Source organism: Chenopodium album, chromosome 20 (genome assembly GCF_948465745.1).
Source record: "Chenopodium album chromosome 20, dcCheAlbu1.1, whole genome shotgun sequence".
NCBI classification, from domain to species: domain Eukaryota; kingdom Viridiplantae; phylum Streptophyta; class Magnoliopsida; order Caryophyllales; family Amaranthaceae; genus Chenopodium; species Chenopodium album.
In genome coordinates this window covers 16,375,085-16,392,244 of record NC_137853.1, presented here as the reverse complement: position 1 = coordinate 16,392,244, position 17,160 = coordinate 16,375,085, and the positions used below count along the sequence as shown (strand labels likewise).

At 35.4% G+C, this 17,160-nt stretch overlaps 1 protein-coding gene across 1 annotated transcript; it reads left to right on the top strand.

The window, feature by feature from the left end:
- Positions 1–8,150: 8,150 nt before the first annotated feature.
- Positions 8,151–16,949, top strand: LOC145596599 (putative ADP-ribosylation factor GTPase-activating protein AGD6). The gene is made up of 3 exons (XM_081652794.1): positions 8,151–9,301; positions 9,410–9,487; positions 16,158–16,949. The coding sequence occupies exons 1-3, from the start codon at positions 8,474–8,476 to the stop codon at positions 16,659–16,661; spliced, it is 1,410 nt and encodes a 469-aa protein (XP_081508920.1). The 5' UTR covers positions 8,151–8,473; the 3' UTR covers positions 16,662–16,949.
- Positions 16,950–17,160: the final 211 nt, after the last annotated feature.

Here is a 17,160-nt window from a genome sequence, read left to right as displayed (position 1 = left end):
CCTTGCAAATTCAGGTGGGCTGCTTGGTGGGGAGGCAGCAGGTTCAGGTGGTTTCCTTGGTGCTCTTGGGAACCATTTTGGTTCTGGTGACATGAGTGGTTCTAGTAGCCAAGGGGCAGCTGGAAATGGGCTGGATGCTGCTCATTTAGACAGCTCACTTGGTAATGGTGTCCCTCTTACACAACTCTTGATGGGAGGTATGGAAAGGCATGACGTTGAAGGGCATCACTTTGGACATGATTCACCTGTGGATAAATCTCACGAACAAGCCTATACTGAGCACATAATTGTGACAAACTCAGAATCTCAGTACACAAAAAGCCCAATCGAGGTCCATCCTCCACTTCAGAACCTCGAGACAGCGGTAGGGGCAGAGGCATACCATGTTCCTTGGCCTGAGGTGAACCATATGAATCCAGTTGAGGATACTCCAATCCCCCCACATCAAAGTCAAGTTGTGAATACCAACAGCAACTACACATTTCCCGAGGTATTACCTGCTTGAATTATGGGCTTTTTTTTCAAGTCTCATATAACGCTAAGGTTATTTAAGCGAGATTTCATGTTTGATATCTGGTTGAGCCTTTTGTTTACAGGGATGGAGTGATTGCCGCTTGGCAATTGAGGGAAGCGACAAAGAGCTACAAATTGTTGCTAACGGAAAAGTCTACATACAAAACAGCACGGGAGTTCTTGGTAATCATACCTTATCGATACCCCATGGTCATCGTCGAGTAACTATTATAGAAGATTTAATGCCTTCTACTCCCTTGCCATGTCCCAACGATGAATTGATCTTTGTTTGTCAAGCTAAGAAGGCTTTCACAGTTTGGCCAAATCATTTGATACTCCCCCCACAGGTAAAGGAGCAAATCTGCATTCTTTTGCTACTTTTGCATTCTGCTTCTGCTTCTGCATTCTGATTCTGCTTCTGCTTCTGCGTTTATGCGAATTCCACCTGTGGTTGGTCGGAAACAGGAACTCTACCTGTGAGCTACTAAATTCCACCAGAGTAGGAAAGACCCATTTCCTTCTCCTTCCTTCACTGTAAATACAAGTAAATATGTATTAGTTGCATTACTTGATCATGTGTAAAATTTCCTTATCTATTTTATCCATCTCAAAAGCAAAGGAGGCTAACAAGAGTAGCTTGAAATACATAAGCTCATAATGGAATAACCAAGTGTCCAAACAAAATTAAATTTACTAGTTTGCATTAATTAGGTACTGACAATTAGTTAACAATGATTGAGCTGACTTCTGGAACATCAAGAACAATGACAACAACAGATAGCAGATCCACTAAAGGCTAGTTTCTGTTCCATTTGGAGTATCAAATGAATTTTATTTGTTCCTGTCATATTTTTTATACTCCACCTCTCTACTAACCTCTTTGCTAATACTCAAGAGTCGTTGGGTTGCATCATTAGCACAGGTCTGTTCTTGTACTTTTTTAAGAAACTAAGTCAACTCAACGCACAAATAGGTCACTGAAACAGAGCAAAAAACTAGAAAAATTTCATTACCTCCAAACATGCATGCTGTAAACTTCACTGAGATTCATGGATGCAAAGACTGCTAGTATGTTTTTGTTCTTCTGTTGTGTTGTAGCATCCCTGCAAGCAAGGGAAGCAGCCATAACTTTGGTTTTTGTCTACCCTTTTAGATTCATGTGCAAGTTTTCTTCTTCTAAAGCTTACATGCGTGTTATTTTTGTGTGTGAAACCATATTATTAAGGCGGACAAGCAAGTAGATAAGGAGTTGAATATGACCACACCATCCCCACGATCAACATCCTCCCAAGCATCAACCACTCGTAGCTATGTTGTTACCGACAAGGATCGTGAGAAGGTAACGTCTACTTGGATGCGTGTTATGAGAAAAAAAGCTATGGGAATGCAAAAGACGGGTGATACCATCTCCATAACTATCCCGGAAAGCATGTTTCTTAACGAAAATGGGTTGGATGTTTCACTTGACTTTGAAGACTTGCTTGATTGGTGTTTCCAAAGGGAGGTTGGAGAATCGCAAATGACTGTTTTCATGAAGTAAGTTTCCATAGAATTTACTTTCTAATTCTAATGTTGATTTTTTTGGCCCTTTAACTAATAATATTGATATGACTTCTCATGGGACTAGGCACCTAAAAGAACGTTGTCAAAAAGAAGGTATCTCAGGAATGTATGGGTTTTGTGACTGTAACGTGCTTTCACCATTGACACCGACAACAGACGAGCAAGTTCGATCTAACTACTTAGCTCATGTTTTTGGAACCAATGAGGGGAAGAATGTTAATCAGTTATTCTTTGCTCCTTTTAATGATAAGTAAGTGTTCCTTTTTTTATAGAGTTATGTTAAATCCACAAATTTTAATTGACATTATTATTTATTTTACAATGTCTAGTCTGCATTGGACGTTAGCGGTGATTAGTCCATGGAATGGGTTGGTGTATTGGTTAGATCCACTTGGAGCAGAAAATGAAATCAACTCATTTGCACAAAAAATCATCAATGAGTATGTATCACTAAAATATTCATTTGATTAACTTCTTTTGTTTATCTTATTGTCTAATAAAACCGATTTTGTAGGGGAGTAATTAAATTCAGCATTAAGCATCGAAAAGATATCAAGAAGATTAAAAAGAATCCAAAAATTGGGTGGAAGCAACCACGTGTAAGTTATTATTATTGTTAGCATATTTGATACTTAGTAGTGCAATGATAAAATCCAAAATTGTGTTGATGTTTTTTTTTTTTGTGACAGTGTCCGGTACAATCTGCATACACAAAGCATTGTGGATACTTTGTATGTCGCTATATGCTTGACATTATACAAAACAGAGTTTTATGGATTTCTGAGCAGGTATAATCAAAATACATGTCATTTAACTTGGTTTTTTTTAAGCATACATATAAACCCCTATGTCTGCCCCCTCTTCTTGTGTCTCAAAGACTTTAAGGTCCCCCTGCAAATAGCAATTTTAAAGCATATTTGTAAACCCAAATCTACACAGTAGCAGCAGTAGTATTCAGAGCAGAAGCAGAGCACGCAATAGCCTTTTTCTGAGTTTCTTTAGCTTATTTTGTAAATAACCTTTTTATGCCCGGAATCCCAGATATTCAGATGAATTTAATATCTGAAAACCTAGGATTGATTGTTGGTGTTTTATTACTTCACAATGTGATGTTATTTTCTAAAGACTTTACTTTGAAAGATAATAATAATCAGTTTAATACTCTTTTATACCAAAAGTCCTTAGTGTGCTAGGATACATAGTTGCAATAGCTCAACCAGTCCAGATAAGCCTTGTAGCTAAATGCCTAAATGTACCAAGGACAAATTTATCAACCAAATATTCTGAAGTTTCCCAGTTCTAAGAAAAACAACTCAGTAGCCTTCTCATACCACCAATGATATTAAGCCTGGATTTTAAGGCTTCAGGCTCTATCACCTTCTTATTATATAACCACGCATTTCTTTTTAACAAAATCCCCCATAACAAACTCCAAAACATATTCCACCAATCCAAAAAGTACTTGTAGTTACACGTACTGGCTGCTGTTGCTGTTGTTCTGATGCTGATGCCTGCTATTGCTGTTGTTCTGATGCTTCTGCCTGCTGCCGCTGATGTTCTGATGCTGATACTACTACTGCATTCCCTTAGACTAGCCCAATCAACCCCTCATCCCTTAGACTAGCATCACTGCTGTAAACTGACCGAACCATACACCTTCAGGGCCGGCCAAAGCAACTACCTAGCTAGCAAATTAGATTAGTGTTAGTCATGATACTATGTTATTAGTTAGCAAGATTGATGTGCATACATAACTGTTATGTAATTTTCTTTATTTACTCATTTAGTAATCTAATTTGATGTTATTTTATAATTATTATGCAATTATCTTTCTTTACTCATTAAGCAATGGCATATGTTGTAGATTTTTCCCAAAGACCCTTGCACATATTCTTCAGAAGATATTGACGAGATTATAGACTTATGGATTCAATATGTTCTTGATCATGATGAGCCAGAAGAACCTTAGTGATTGGTGATTTCAGCATGATGAGTACAAAATCAGATTAGGGTAGTCATAATACTTGAGAAATCTCTACATTTTGTATTTTGATACATTGGCAATTAGCTAGTGCACATATATTAGTACTGTGTTGGATATATATAGTTTAATGCATATATATATATATATATATATATATATATATATATATATATATATATATATATATATATATATTAGCAGGTTCAAGGATTTTTGGTGCAATTTTATAATATTGATGAGCAGAATGTATACAGGTTGTGAAGAAAAAAAAAATAAATTAAGACTATATATAGCTATACAGGAAATATTTGGCGCAAATGGTTTCAAAATATATATATATATATATATATATATATATATATATATATATATATATATATATATATATATATATATATATATATATTTGGCGCAAATTAATATTAAATGCACGCAGTAGGGATTTAATAAATCAAAAAAAAAAAAAAAAAACCATTGAGAGACCGGTTATCATTCATCAGGGTCTCTGCACATACAATTCAAAAATTACACAGAGACCGCTTTTGTGTAAAAGTGGTCTTAATTTTTCAAAAAGAAAGACCGCTTTTCTTTAAAAGTGGTCTCAATTTTTGAAAAAGAGAGACCGCTTTTCTGACAAAAACGGTCTCTTACGCTTCTACAATATTCAAATTTCAACAACCCAAAGAGACCGCTTTTCTTAGATAATAGGTCTCTGGTATTACAACTTAAGACCGCCTCTACACAAGCAGTCTCTTAGCCAAAGAGACCGCTTAGCTAGAGACCGCCTCTAAGGCAGTCTCTTTGGCTAATTTGGACGGGTCTCTTTGGCTGATTTTGTAGTAGTGATTCATGATTTAATGAAATATGATGAGTAAAGGAATGGTTCATGTCTTATAAGACAAGGTTAAGAGTTGGGGTGCCTTATGCACTCAAGGTGTTTATACACCGAGGTAGTAAAGGAATAAATAATAAATGTTGCTTGCCACTAATAAATCAAGAATTGAAATTGAAAAGTTGTTTTACTTGATTGAATTGATATTGGATTGATTGTATTGTTATGCATATGAGTCATCACCAAGTCTAAACCTGTAAATCACGTAAAGTGCAAGATGGATGAGCAATAAAACTCTGGATTGGTGCACTTCTGGAGTAATGACAATTAGGGGTTGGGGTACATGGGGTATTAGCCGTGTACTTTTCTCGAGGCCGTCTGATCTACGAGTCTCTTATTTCAAATATTTTTCTTAAAACTAGGAGTTAGGTGAGATCTCATACTAACTACGGTCACGGAGTCGCGCCCGTGGTCGTTGGATGTTTATTGATGTTTCCGAAAGGAGGCATGGGGTTTTTCTTTATTGATGTTCCAAATGGGACATGGGTTGGACAACCTTGTCTATTGCTAAATCCAATGAATAAATTGAAATGAGTTAGCTACTATTAACTAGTGAAGTCTTAATAAATTGGATAATCGAGTCGTGTGTTGAGTTTGTTATTAATGATGCGTATGATTGATTATTAGTAGCATGTTAAGTATTTCCTTATTTTACTTTGCAGCTTGTATATACTCAGCTTTGCTGATTGCGTGCTTTTGTGTGTGTGTCCTTCTTTGGTCATGGCCTTCGCCTTTCAATGACCCTGTGACGATCCAATTTTTACACTTGTAATATTGGGGAGCAGAATAACCGCAGGTTCTCTCACATGCAACATTCATCAGGGTTGTGGGATCTTGAGTAGAGAGTTGGTTGGTTGCATTTCATTTCCTTTGCAAGTTTGATTTTATCTTAACTCGATTTTATTTGACACTATTTCTTTTGGTTTAAGTTTGTTTAAATACTGAATTTAATCACTTATTATTTCTTTTGGGTTTTGAATAAGGGCCTTAATGGTTCCAACTTGTAATACTTATTTTGATTTAAATATTTTGTTTTGAGGTTTATTTATAACTGTTTTGGTTTTCCGCTGCTAATTTCTGAGATAGCATTAACGTTTGAACACGTGGCGGTAGCACACCAGTAATTCTCTTGAATTTGTTCAGGTTTTATACAGGTTTCTCACAGGTTTTTAAGAGAGAATTATTGGGGTGTTACACAATTGGGTGTCTACATTATGAGTCTTGTTTCTACAACAAAAGACTTGATTCAAAATTTTAGATTGACTGGTTGGGATGATTTGTTTCAAAAGGCTAAGTCTTGTTGTGAAAAGAATAATGTTGATATTCTAGATATGACTACTCTTTACACAGCCGGTAAAGGTCGTTCTTGTCAAGGTGGAAAAATAACAATGGAGCATTATTATCGAGTTGATTTGTTTATTGCAGCTTCATATTCGCAACTACAAGAAATTAATAATAGGTTTGATGAACAAATTATTGATCTTCTTATATTGAGTGCAACATTGGATCCTAAAGACTCTTTTAAGTCTTTTGATGTTGATAAAATATGCCACTTGGTGCAAAGGCATTACCCTGATCCTAAAGACTCTTTTAAGTCTTTTAAGACTTCTCTGAACAAGAAAAATATCAACTTGAATGTGACTTGCAACATTTTTACATGGTTTTTTTTTTGTGTACATATGCAATTTGATTAGTTATCTACCTTATCACATCTTTGCCAATAGTTAACTACTATTTGGGAAATCGTCTGCATATCCTCTTACTGATCGATTGATTCGTCTTGTGCTTACTCTTTCTGTCTCTACAACAACTTGTGAGCATGCCTTTTTTGCAATGAATATCGTCAAAACTCAACTAAGGAATAAAATGGAGGATGGTTTTCTTAGAGATGTTTTGGTTGTATACATAGAAAAGAGATTGTTGTAGATTTTAGTGTTGAATCTTTGATCGATGATTTTGCTACTATGAAAAATCGTAAAGTACGATTCCACTTTTTTTTTTTTTTTTTTTTTTTTTTTTTTTTTGTAACAATAAAATACTAGTGCATTTTAAGTTTTTCCATCAATCTGTCGTTTAACAAGTCCGCCCCCCAGGACTGGAAAATCCTGACTTTGCCCCTATATACTATACTCTATAAGTCCTTAATTTGCAATACATACGTAGTAGTAAAATTCCAAAACAAAATCATAATTAATTTGAATATATAGTCATATTAAAATTAAAATAAAATATTAGCTAGAGGGATTGAAAAAAAAAAAAACTGATTTTTAAAGTAATTTCTTTAACATCTATTATATGAATCAATTTATTATTACTTATTTTTTTGGCCAAATATAATAATACTCCATTTGAAAGACAACTAAAAAGGATTTGGAATAATTATTTAGGTAAATGCGTATAGAAAAATTATGAATACTAAGTAAAATAAAGGAATATATTTGTCATAAAGACAATATAGATTTAGAATGGTATTATTATGGAATCAAAATTTTATATTAACCAAAAAAAAATTGACATTAAGATAACATATAGTATTTGGAATGATATTATTAGTTTAGGATTATATTTGGATAGAATTTTAGGATAAAATTATTAGTTTAGAGTTTATTTTCGATAAAATACCAATATTTCAGAGGTACAAATTTGAATAACAATTTTATCAAAAAAAAAATGTTAGATTATAATTCTCAAAAATTATCATATAAATTTATTTTTTATATCATAATATTTTTTTGAGCTAAGGAATTAGTTCAAAGCGTTAAATATCCATTTATAATATATATTAATCGGTTAAAATAATATAGGGTTTTCAACATTTAATTTATTTAATTTACTTTTTGCTCATTTTTCTTACAAGATTTGAACCCATGACCTCAAGTTTAAATTCTGACGTGATAGCCACTAAGCTATTACCATGTTACATGTAATTCAATAAAAATTAAATATTAATAAAGATTTTTGTCAATATAGTAACTCGGGACATCGCCTGGGCCTAACACTAGTTTTATACGGAGTATAACTCTATCCTGGCGCGACACTTGGGGAAAAGTTGGAACAATAAGTGTCGCTGTCTCGTCTCTTACCTAAAGTGACGAAAACCTTAAAAGATTAATTTTTTTTTTTGACGAAAACTCGAACTTTCAATTGAGCCACCCATCCCTATAGATAGGGGTTGTCCAAAACCAGTAACGCCAAACCTCCCCCCAAATTGCCAGACATGAACAACACCAAACAGCGTAATTCCCACTCGAAACAAACACGATCCTAACCACAATTAAAAATTAATCAATCAAAACTCCCAATTCTCACATCACAAATCACAATTCTCTTTCTCTCTCCTCCGTTTCGATCGACGGTGTCGGTGATCTCCCATTCTCTCTCTCCTCTTCTCTTCTCTTCTCTTTCTCCTGCTTTGTTTCACCCAATTCCCCAAACATCTCTCCCTTCTTCTTCCTCCTTCCCCCATTAATCCACAACCCCAGGAAGGAGAAGGAGAAGGAGGAGGAGGAGGAAGATCATCAATGGCGGGTGCTTCTAGAAGATTAAGAGACCTTCAATCACAAACAGGCAACAAAACTTGTGTTGATTGTTCCCAGAAAAACCCCCAATGGGCATCTGTCTCTTACGGGATTTTCATGTGCTTGGAGTGTTCAGGGAAGCATCGAGGTCTCGGTGTTCATATCAGTTTTGTCAGATCTGTTACCATGGATTCATGGTCTGAGATCCAGCTTAAGAAGATGGAGGCTGGTGGTAATGACAAGCTCAATTTGTTCTTGCAACAGTATGGTATTCCTAAGGAGACTGATATTGTTGCCAAGTACAATTCAAACGCTGCCTCCGTTTACCGGGAGAAGGTCTCGGCTTTGGCCGAAGGCCGATCGTGGCGTGACCCGCCTGTCGTCAAGGAATCCGTTGGCAGTGGTAGTCACAAGCCTCCTTTGGGTGGTGGGAGGAGTAGTGGGAAGAGTAATAATGGTGGGGGTTGGGATAGTTGGGATAATGATGATTCGTTTAGATCGGCAGGCGCGAATGATATGAGAAGGAATCAGTCTGCTGGGAATTTCAGGCATACGAATGGAATTGGGAGTGCTAATGGGAATGGTAATCATGCTCCTCATAAGTCAAGATCGTCGTCGGATATATATTCGAGGGCGGAATTGGAGGAGTCTGCAGCTAATAAGGATAGCTTCTTTGCTAGGAAGTTGGCGGAGAACGAGACGAGGCCGGATAATGTGCCTCCTTCTCAGGGAGGGAAGTATGTTGGGTTTGGGTCTAGTCCTAATCCTAACCCCAATTCAATGTCTAGGAATAGTAATTCACAGGGTGATGTTTTTTCTGTTGTTTCTCAGGTGGGTGTTTGGTTTTATTTATTGGGGATCATAATTCTTTTGTTGTTGTTTATTGTTTTTAGGATGATTGTTGTTTAGTCCTTTCTTTTTTGATGAATGATTGATCAGGGAATTGGGAAGCTGTCTTTGGTTGCTCAATCAGCTGCTAGTGTTGTTCAAGCAGGCACAAAAGATATCACTTCAAAGGTATACAATGTTTTCAGTGTCTTTGGTGTTGTTGCTTTGGCCATGCTGTAGTCCCTAGTATATTATGGTAATGGTGTTAATCAGAATGTCAACTGATTTGATGACAGTGATGATGATAAATTATGATTTGATATTTTGATGTTATTGTTTTTGGTGCGGTCATTATTTGATGCTAGGTTGAATTGATGAACTGGCAGTCTGGCATAGAAAAAATGTCTTGAGCTGAGAACTATTTTGCTTATTAAATGGCATTCAAATGTTTCTACATAATAATATCTCTTATTGCTGTTCTGATAGCTTTGATTTCATTGGAGTAATATGTAAAAGTATTAAGTTGTCCTTGGTTCTATGTCTTCTGCAATGTCATCTTTTATTTGGATGTTCATTGTACTATTGTGCATTCTGTTTTTGCTGGAAATTTTTGTTATTGTTGCATCATGTGGCTTAGTTTTCTCAAATTTTTTTCCCTTAACTTTTTAGTTGGATGATAGCTTCTTTATTTGTTTACTTTGTCTTTGTTGGTTACGTTTTATCTTAATTCTGCTCAACTGAATAAAAAGGAATGTTGAGAATGGCTACTGTTACAAACCTGACACTTAGTTAGCTTGCATCTGATTTACTCTGTTTGGTTACCTTACAATCTACAAAATTTAACATGTAGAGCAGAGCCTCTCTGTGCCTCCCTACTTTTAAGGCAAGATCCACTGAGGCAACCTTCAGAGAGAATTTTTTAATACATTAATACCTGCAGTATTTAGTCAAACACGAAGAGAATAAATGATTTCCCCTTGCATTGGAGTTAGAGAGGAGATCTTAGCAAATTGAGCTTTGCTGGTGTGTTCTAGCTTGGTGTTGGACCTTGGTGGTTTACTAATTTCCAATAATGTGCTCACACTTTTTTGGTAGAGGTTTCTTCATAGGCTTTTATCTATTCTGTCTCTGTTGAATTGTTGATGTTGACTCTATGGTAGTAGACCTATATTATGAGTCACTGAGTGTATTGTATTACTAAATATTAAGTCCTAATATAATAGTCTAAGCAATACTCATAGAATTCTAGCAAATCTATCTCAGTCTAATTAACATGAAATTTTTTGGCTTTTAGTATCTCTATCATCCATAAACTTATCACTGATGCCTTACCGTTAATCATCTACAATACTATATCATTTGCCAATAATGCACTATATGGCATGCCCTCCATTGTGTTAGCAAGTTGCATATGTAACTCGTAGGTTATGCTGAACAGATGGAGCTCAAAGCTGATCTTTTGGGTAATATGAAATCAATATTGAAAATCAGTATATTAAGGACTTCCTGTTGCTGACTTGGTCTCTCATAAATGTAATACTAGAAGGCAACAAGTTTTGTGTGTCAGACTTCTCGATTTTGATTTTTTGATAATTGGTGTTGTCCATTTGGTTTTAAAAATAAGCCAAATTTCTTCTTTGTGTTTTGGATTACAGTGCTTAATCTTTTGCTGATTTAAAAATAAGCCAAATATGCTTTTGATGCTGGTCTTCGTCGATTTGTGATATCCTCGGATTGCTTGCATTTGATTAATCTCTTACAGCTGAAATCTATTGAAAGAACCCCCTCCCAACTGATTGTCGATGATATCATACTTATTGCTAGCTTATGTGAGTCTAGTAGTTTCATGTTTCAGTCAAGAAATTGTAATAAGGTGGCCCACTCCATTGCTAAGTTCTCCTTAACTTTGACTGAGGAGCAAATATGGATGGAGGAGTGTCCACCCCCTGCTGTACCCTTTGTCAATTCTGACAAAGTGGATCTTGATATATAAATGAAATGTCTGCAGGTTGTGTCAAAAAAAAAGAAGATTGACTATTAAGAGTCCACTGAAGTTGATATACTTCCTTATATATGTAGCCTGGCCAATTTATTTCTATCCCATAACAGTTTCTTTTAATCTATGTGGTTAGGGGCATGAGATGAAAATGGGTAACTGGCCATGTCAAAGTGCTCAGGATGTAAATTGGCTTGGTTTTTGATATCCAAGGTGCCATGTCAGTAATACTGATTTAATACGTACCCAAATTGCCTCATTAGTGTGAATATATGGATAATGGTGCAGATTATTTTGGGTTGTGGGAACCTAAAAAGGAAAGAGTAATGTTGTGTATCTAGGTTGGGTTGTGATGTGGTTCGTGGTGTGAAATATATGATGGGCTTGTTAGAAGAAGGGGTTGCTGGAGATAGATGAAGTGGAAGAGGCGGTAATTAGGTTTGTTGTTGTTCTGGTGGGTCTGGTCGCGGTGAAAGTAGTTGGTAATAAGATTGTCGGTAATGGCAGTTTGAGCTGGTGGAGGTGGCAGTGGGAGGCTATTGGAATTGTATTAGAGTTATGATGTGGTAAAGTATATTAATGATAGGGGGTATGTGAACTTGATATTTATGATATAGGGGTGAGAAAAAATTTAGGGTACCCGTTTCAACCTGTTGAGTACCTTGTGAACACTGGTTCCAATACTGGGTACTAAATCTGGAACCACAATTGGATCAAAATGTTATTTGAGGCCAAGTCATAACTTAATCTAAGCGAATGTTTGAAACCCAGGTTAAATCATAGAACTGTTTCAACCCAAATTATTAATGCATTTTCTTGAAAAAAATCTAGTGCCTGCAATGTAATCAAGTATATATGATAACATGGTACTCTGGTTCTCATTTTAAGTAATGAGATTCTGGTTCCAGAAATTTTAACAGGTACTACATGTTTCTCACTCTTAATAAAATTGTGTATACTAACAATTTATCAACAGAATAGGCTCATTAATGTCACAATATGTTGATACAGGTTAGTATGGTAGAACTTTTAATATAGAAATGCTAGGAGTTATTCCCTCCATCTTAGATTAGTTTGAACACATCCTATTTGGGAAAGACCCACTATATCTTTATACATCCTTTTCTTCCCTATACCAAGTTATGGCCTCACTCTTTTACACATTTAACTAAAGGAATCCTAATATCTCGGTATCTCCTATCACATATACTTTTGAATTAAAATAACTTACCATTTTGTATCACATCCATTCTATAAGATAATATAATTGATAATATCTCAACAACTTATTATCTAGAACTTATGCCCTGAAAATTGTTTATTTTGTGACTAAAGCAGTTGTTGGTTTCGAAACAGTCAATGCAATCTTCTCTAATCTTTAAGCTCTTCACAAAAATTAAAAGATGTGATGTCAACAAGTAGTTTTTGAAGTATATCCTAAAACACAGTTCTATTTTTATTCCCTTTTTAGTTTCAAGCTTGCAACAACTTTTCTTGTTTGCTACTTTGACTTTAATATACTTCCTCCGTTCTTTTTTTATTGCACCATGAGGGATTTCACGCTTGCCAATGCATTACTTTAGCTGTTAATATCTTCAATTGTACTTTTGTAAAAATTATAAAAATTTGATCTTTGAAAAGAAGATTTCGAGACAAATCTAGCTAGATCCCACATGACTATTTTTTTCCTAATGGATCAATCACAAATGATGGCCAAAGAAGATTAAGTGAATATTGTAAAAGTCCTAATGGTGCAATTAAAATAAAAATGGAGGAAGTATATGATATATTTAGTTAACTTTTGAAATATACAACAAGACTTATCTATCACCATTTTACATAATATTATATGTTTATAAATTAGTTAAATTTGAGTTCAAAGTTATTGTTCGAATAATGAAAAAGTTAAAGTTTTGGTGACAAAAAAATAAAAATAAATGGAGAAAGTGTGCCTCAGATGTAAACTCTTCAACTATAATCATATAGTCAAGCTTTTCAAATTATGATGTATGGTGTATGGCATATGAGTATTAGTTTTTCAGGACAGTGATTGGTACCAAAATTATGATTTCTAGCATGATTATTGTGAATGATAAAGCATTCCCTCCCCTTTTGTTCACTATCTTTTGTATTATTAATGTAGCATATTTCCTATTTCAAGTTAGTTGGCTCATTTATGTTTGGCAGATACATTAAACTGAAATGAAAGAGAAGGGAAATAACAAAAGTACCCCTATCTAGCCTTAACCATGTATTCTTCTCTTTGGCAAGTTGATGGAACAACTAGCTACCCCCACTACACACGCACACAATTTTCCAGTCCTTGGTGCCACCGCCCCCACCTTCCTCACCTCAAAGCTTCACTCCTCTTCCTTTATAGACTCACAACCACCCAAGCGATTAAGCAGCCACTTCACAAAGTTAGATATCGATGGTTATCTCACGCTAGACCCGTGACACTAGAGATGACGGATTGTTTTCAATTTCCCCTTTCGTACAATTTCCGAAGGAGCTGAAGGATAAATTGAAGGAAAATGGTATGGAACTACTTTAGGGTTCAATAATGGTTAGAGGATTGGAGATAGAAGTGGAGGATTAGATGAGAGAAAGGGTGGAGTTTGCATCACATAGGAATGATTGCAAGAGGACTTTAGAGTAAAGTTGCTTCTAAGGAGATGGATGTCTTGGGGGACGTTTAGTGGTGGAGGTAATGGAGTCAAGGGAGAGGAAGGGAGAAAGTGGGGTTGTGGGAGAATGTGGCAGAGGGGGGTCATGGCAGCGGTGTAGTTAAAAGAAGATGGGTGGTGGATTGATGGTCTCTGTCTTTTTTGAGTGGGTAAGATGACGACGGAGTGAGAGAGTTATGTGGTTGGATCATCGTTGGAGTTGGGTATGGTATGGGGAAGGGAGTAGAGAGAACAGGATTAAGAGAAATAGAGGGTATATTAGTATTTATAACACATTAAACTCATCTAAAATAGAAACGTATTAGCTAAAATGGACTTACTAGAAAGGAATACATCTCAACTAATTTTCATAGGAGGAGTTACACAATTTTCTAGTCCTTAGGTGCCACCGTTTAGGAGAAGTGTGTATAACATATTTGAGTATAGATTATAAGCATTTGTATTGCTTATTGTCGTGTTTTATTATTTTATGCTCAAGTTCTTTTAATAGCTATATATTTTCTTGTCTTTTATTTGTTGTAATTGTACTATCGATCACACTTTCATTTCTGGTGAGAGTTCAAGGGTAAATTACTTGTCATGGATTCGAACTATTTAGGCAAGTTGTATGGGATTTCCGAGATTTCAAAGTTGGTAAACTCTCTGTTCGGTTAAATAGCAAGTTAGATAGGTACACCTTCCTTGTTATTTTTAGAGTAGTAGTGTCTTATTTGTATTGATCTCTCCTGAAAAGTTGGCGATTTCATTGAGAATTATTACCTAACTTTGATTCGCTATCTAATGAACATATTATAGATTTCTATGATGGCTTGACCTTAAAGTTATATGCTCTCACAAAGTTGCCTTTTGAAAGTACAAGATGGGAGTGTGGGTTATGGTTTAGATGATGTGCATGGTGTTCCCCTATAATGAAGCTATGTGGTAAAATGGGAAGGGCATAGCAAACTAGATTACTAGTGGTGGATTGAGTTGTCAATGTATCAGTCACCTCTTTTAGGCGGAGATTGCAAGCATATGATATCAATGTCTCATGTCTGTGCTGTTTTGCAACCCGAATTGTGGTGTAGAGCTATGGAAAAGGGCATACTAGTAGTGGGTGTGAGTGTGTGACTGTCAGTACTAATTATGTCTGGACAATATATACTCCTGTCTTTGATTCATCTTTCACATACTTGTTTACATGAGTGGAAACTGTATTTTGTAAGATTCTTGATTTTTGATCCATAGTTTCTTGTGGTCATATGTTGTGCTACTGCCATGTCTTTTGCTTTGAGGATTCTGGATATGAGAGCTAGTATTTCCAGGTTTTACTGATATGTAAATTTCTTGTCATTAGCCTCATTGGTGATGATGCAATGTTTGCATGAGGAGTCTTATTTTAGATATTATTTATCTTACTTTATCACATAATACTTAATTTTCAGTGTATTCTAGAAAATAGAAAATATTTGGAGTCTTCAGGATGATCATGTTCAAAGTTATTTCATGGCTAAATTAGCTATTCAGCATAAATTTCTGATTGAGGATACTTTTCCTAATGATGGTAAATTAATTTTAGTAACCAGCGACATGTTAGGTCAAGACACATATACAAGTATTAGTTATGTGTTCATCTTTAAGTGTTGGACTCACCAAGGCTCATTTTCTGACACGAGGACTGTCCTATAAGGCTATAACTGAATGACACTCGTGAAACATAAATTCAAAGATTTAGGGCTTATGAATGTCCTTCATTATGGACTTGTTTGATTGACTTGATTTCAGTTCTTATCTCAAGCCCATTTTTGTATCACAATATTCCTTTTTGGATTTCCGTGTATAATTTATAGGTTTCCTTAACGAATTTGGATCAAGATAATTGAGTTGAGTAAAAATTTAAGAGCCAGGCAAAGTCTACATATCTTTGTTAGAGTGACAGGCACTTAGAAGAAATGAAGCTTAGGTTTATATTTTTAATTGAAGTTAAATATTTTGTGTACTACATCTGGCTCAAGTAAGTGTAGATATACTTAATCCTTAATCTTTGTTGGGTAATTTTGGCATTTCTCTTAAATTCAAAAGCCTGGTTTGACTGTTCGTTCTAACATCTGTGAGTTAACAATAATAAAGTAGCGGTTTTCTTTCTGAAAAATAATACTTTATGTTGTTTTTTAAATTCATTGAAATTTTATTACAGGTTCGCGAAGGTAGCTATGATTACAAGGTTAATGAAACTGTTAATGTTGTCACTGCCAAGACTTCTGAGATAGGTCAGAAGACATGGGGCATCATGAGAGGTGTTATGGCAATAGCTTCTCAGAAGGTTGAGGAGATTACACGGGAAAGCGGGGTGAATTGGAAGACTGATAACCCACATCAAACTGAAAACGAAAGGAATGGATATTATCAGGACTTTAGGCAGGAATCCCAGGGATGGAACAAAAGTTCAGCCGGCGGGCAATCCTCGTCTGGCAGACAAAATAATGCAGTCAGCTCAGGATCTTGGGATGATTGGGACCAAAAGGATAATTGGAAGGAAGGTTCTAAAAAGGGGGGATCGTCCCAAAGTCATGATGATTGGGCTGGTTGGGATGACCACAAAGATGATGAGTTTGACGATTTCCACAATAGCTCGACTAATAAAAGTTCTGGCCATATTGGGAAATCAGATGCAAAATGGGGTGAGGGTGGCTTCCTTTAAGGATTTTCGTATTGAAGCAGTCATTATTCAGACACAGAGGCGTTTATGTTTGCTTCTAGTCTATATGTGTACAATTGCCCACAAGAGGGATTTTCCCTTGGAAACATTTATTTGTGACTGAGCAGGATCAAATATTGCTATTTTTCAAACTTTTTTCTTTCAGTTACTCTTGTCAAAGATATGTTTTCTTATTTTTCTTCTGTCACTTTCGAGTTGTATTATAGGCCATTCCTGTTTTAAATTTCACTGGAATCACCATCGACAAGACAGTTTTTTTTTTTTCTTTCATATTATTGTTATTCATCTTTTGCATTTTATTTTACAAGAACATCTGTGCACAACAGGCGTACGATAATATTAATGTACCTCGAATAGCTTTAGCATAACTTCAACTACGTGAAAGTAATTCTAAACTTGATATGATTGCAGTCACACAATGAAATTTGATTTTTACTCCATATCACATGTGAAGTCTTTGCTGTATTTTGATTTGACATAT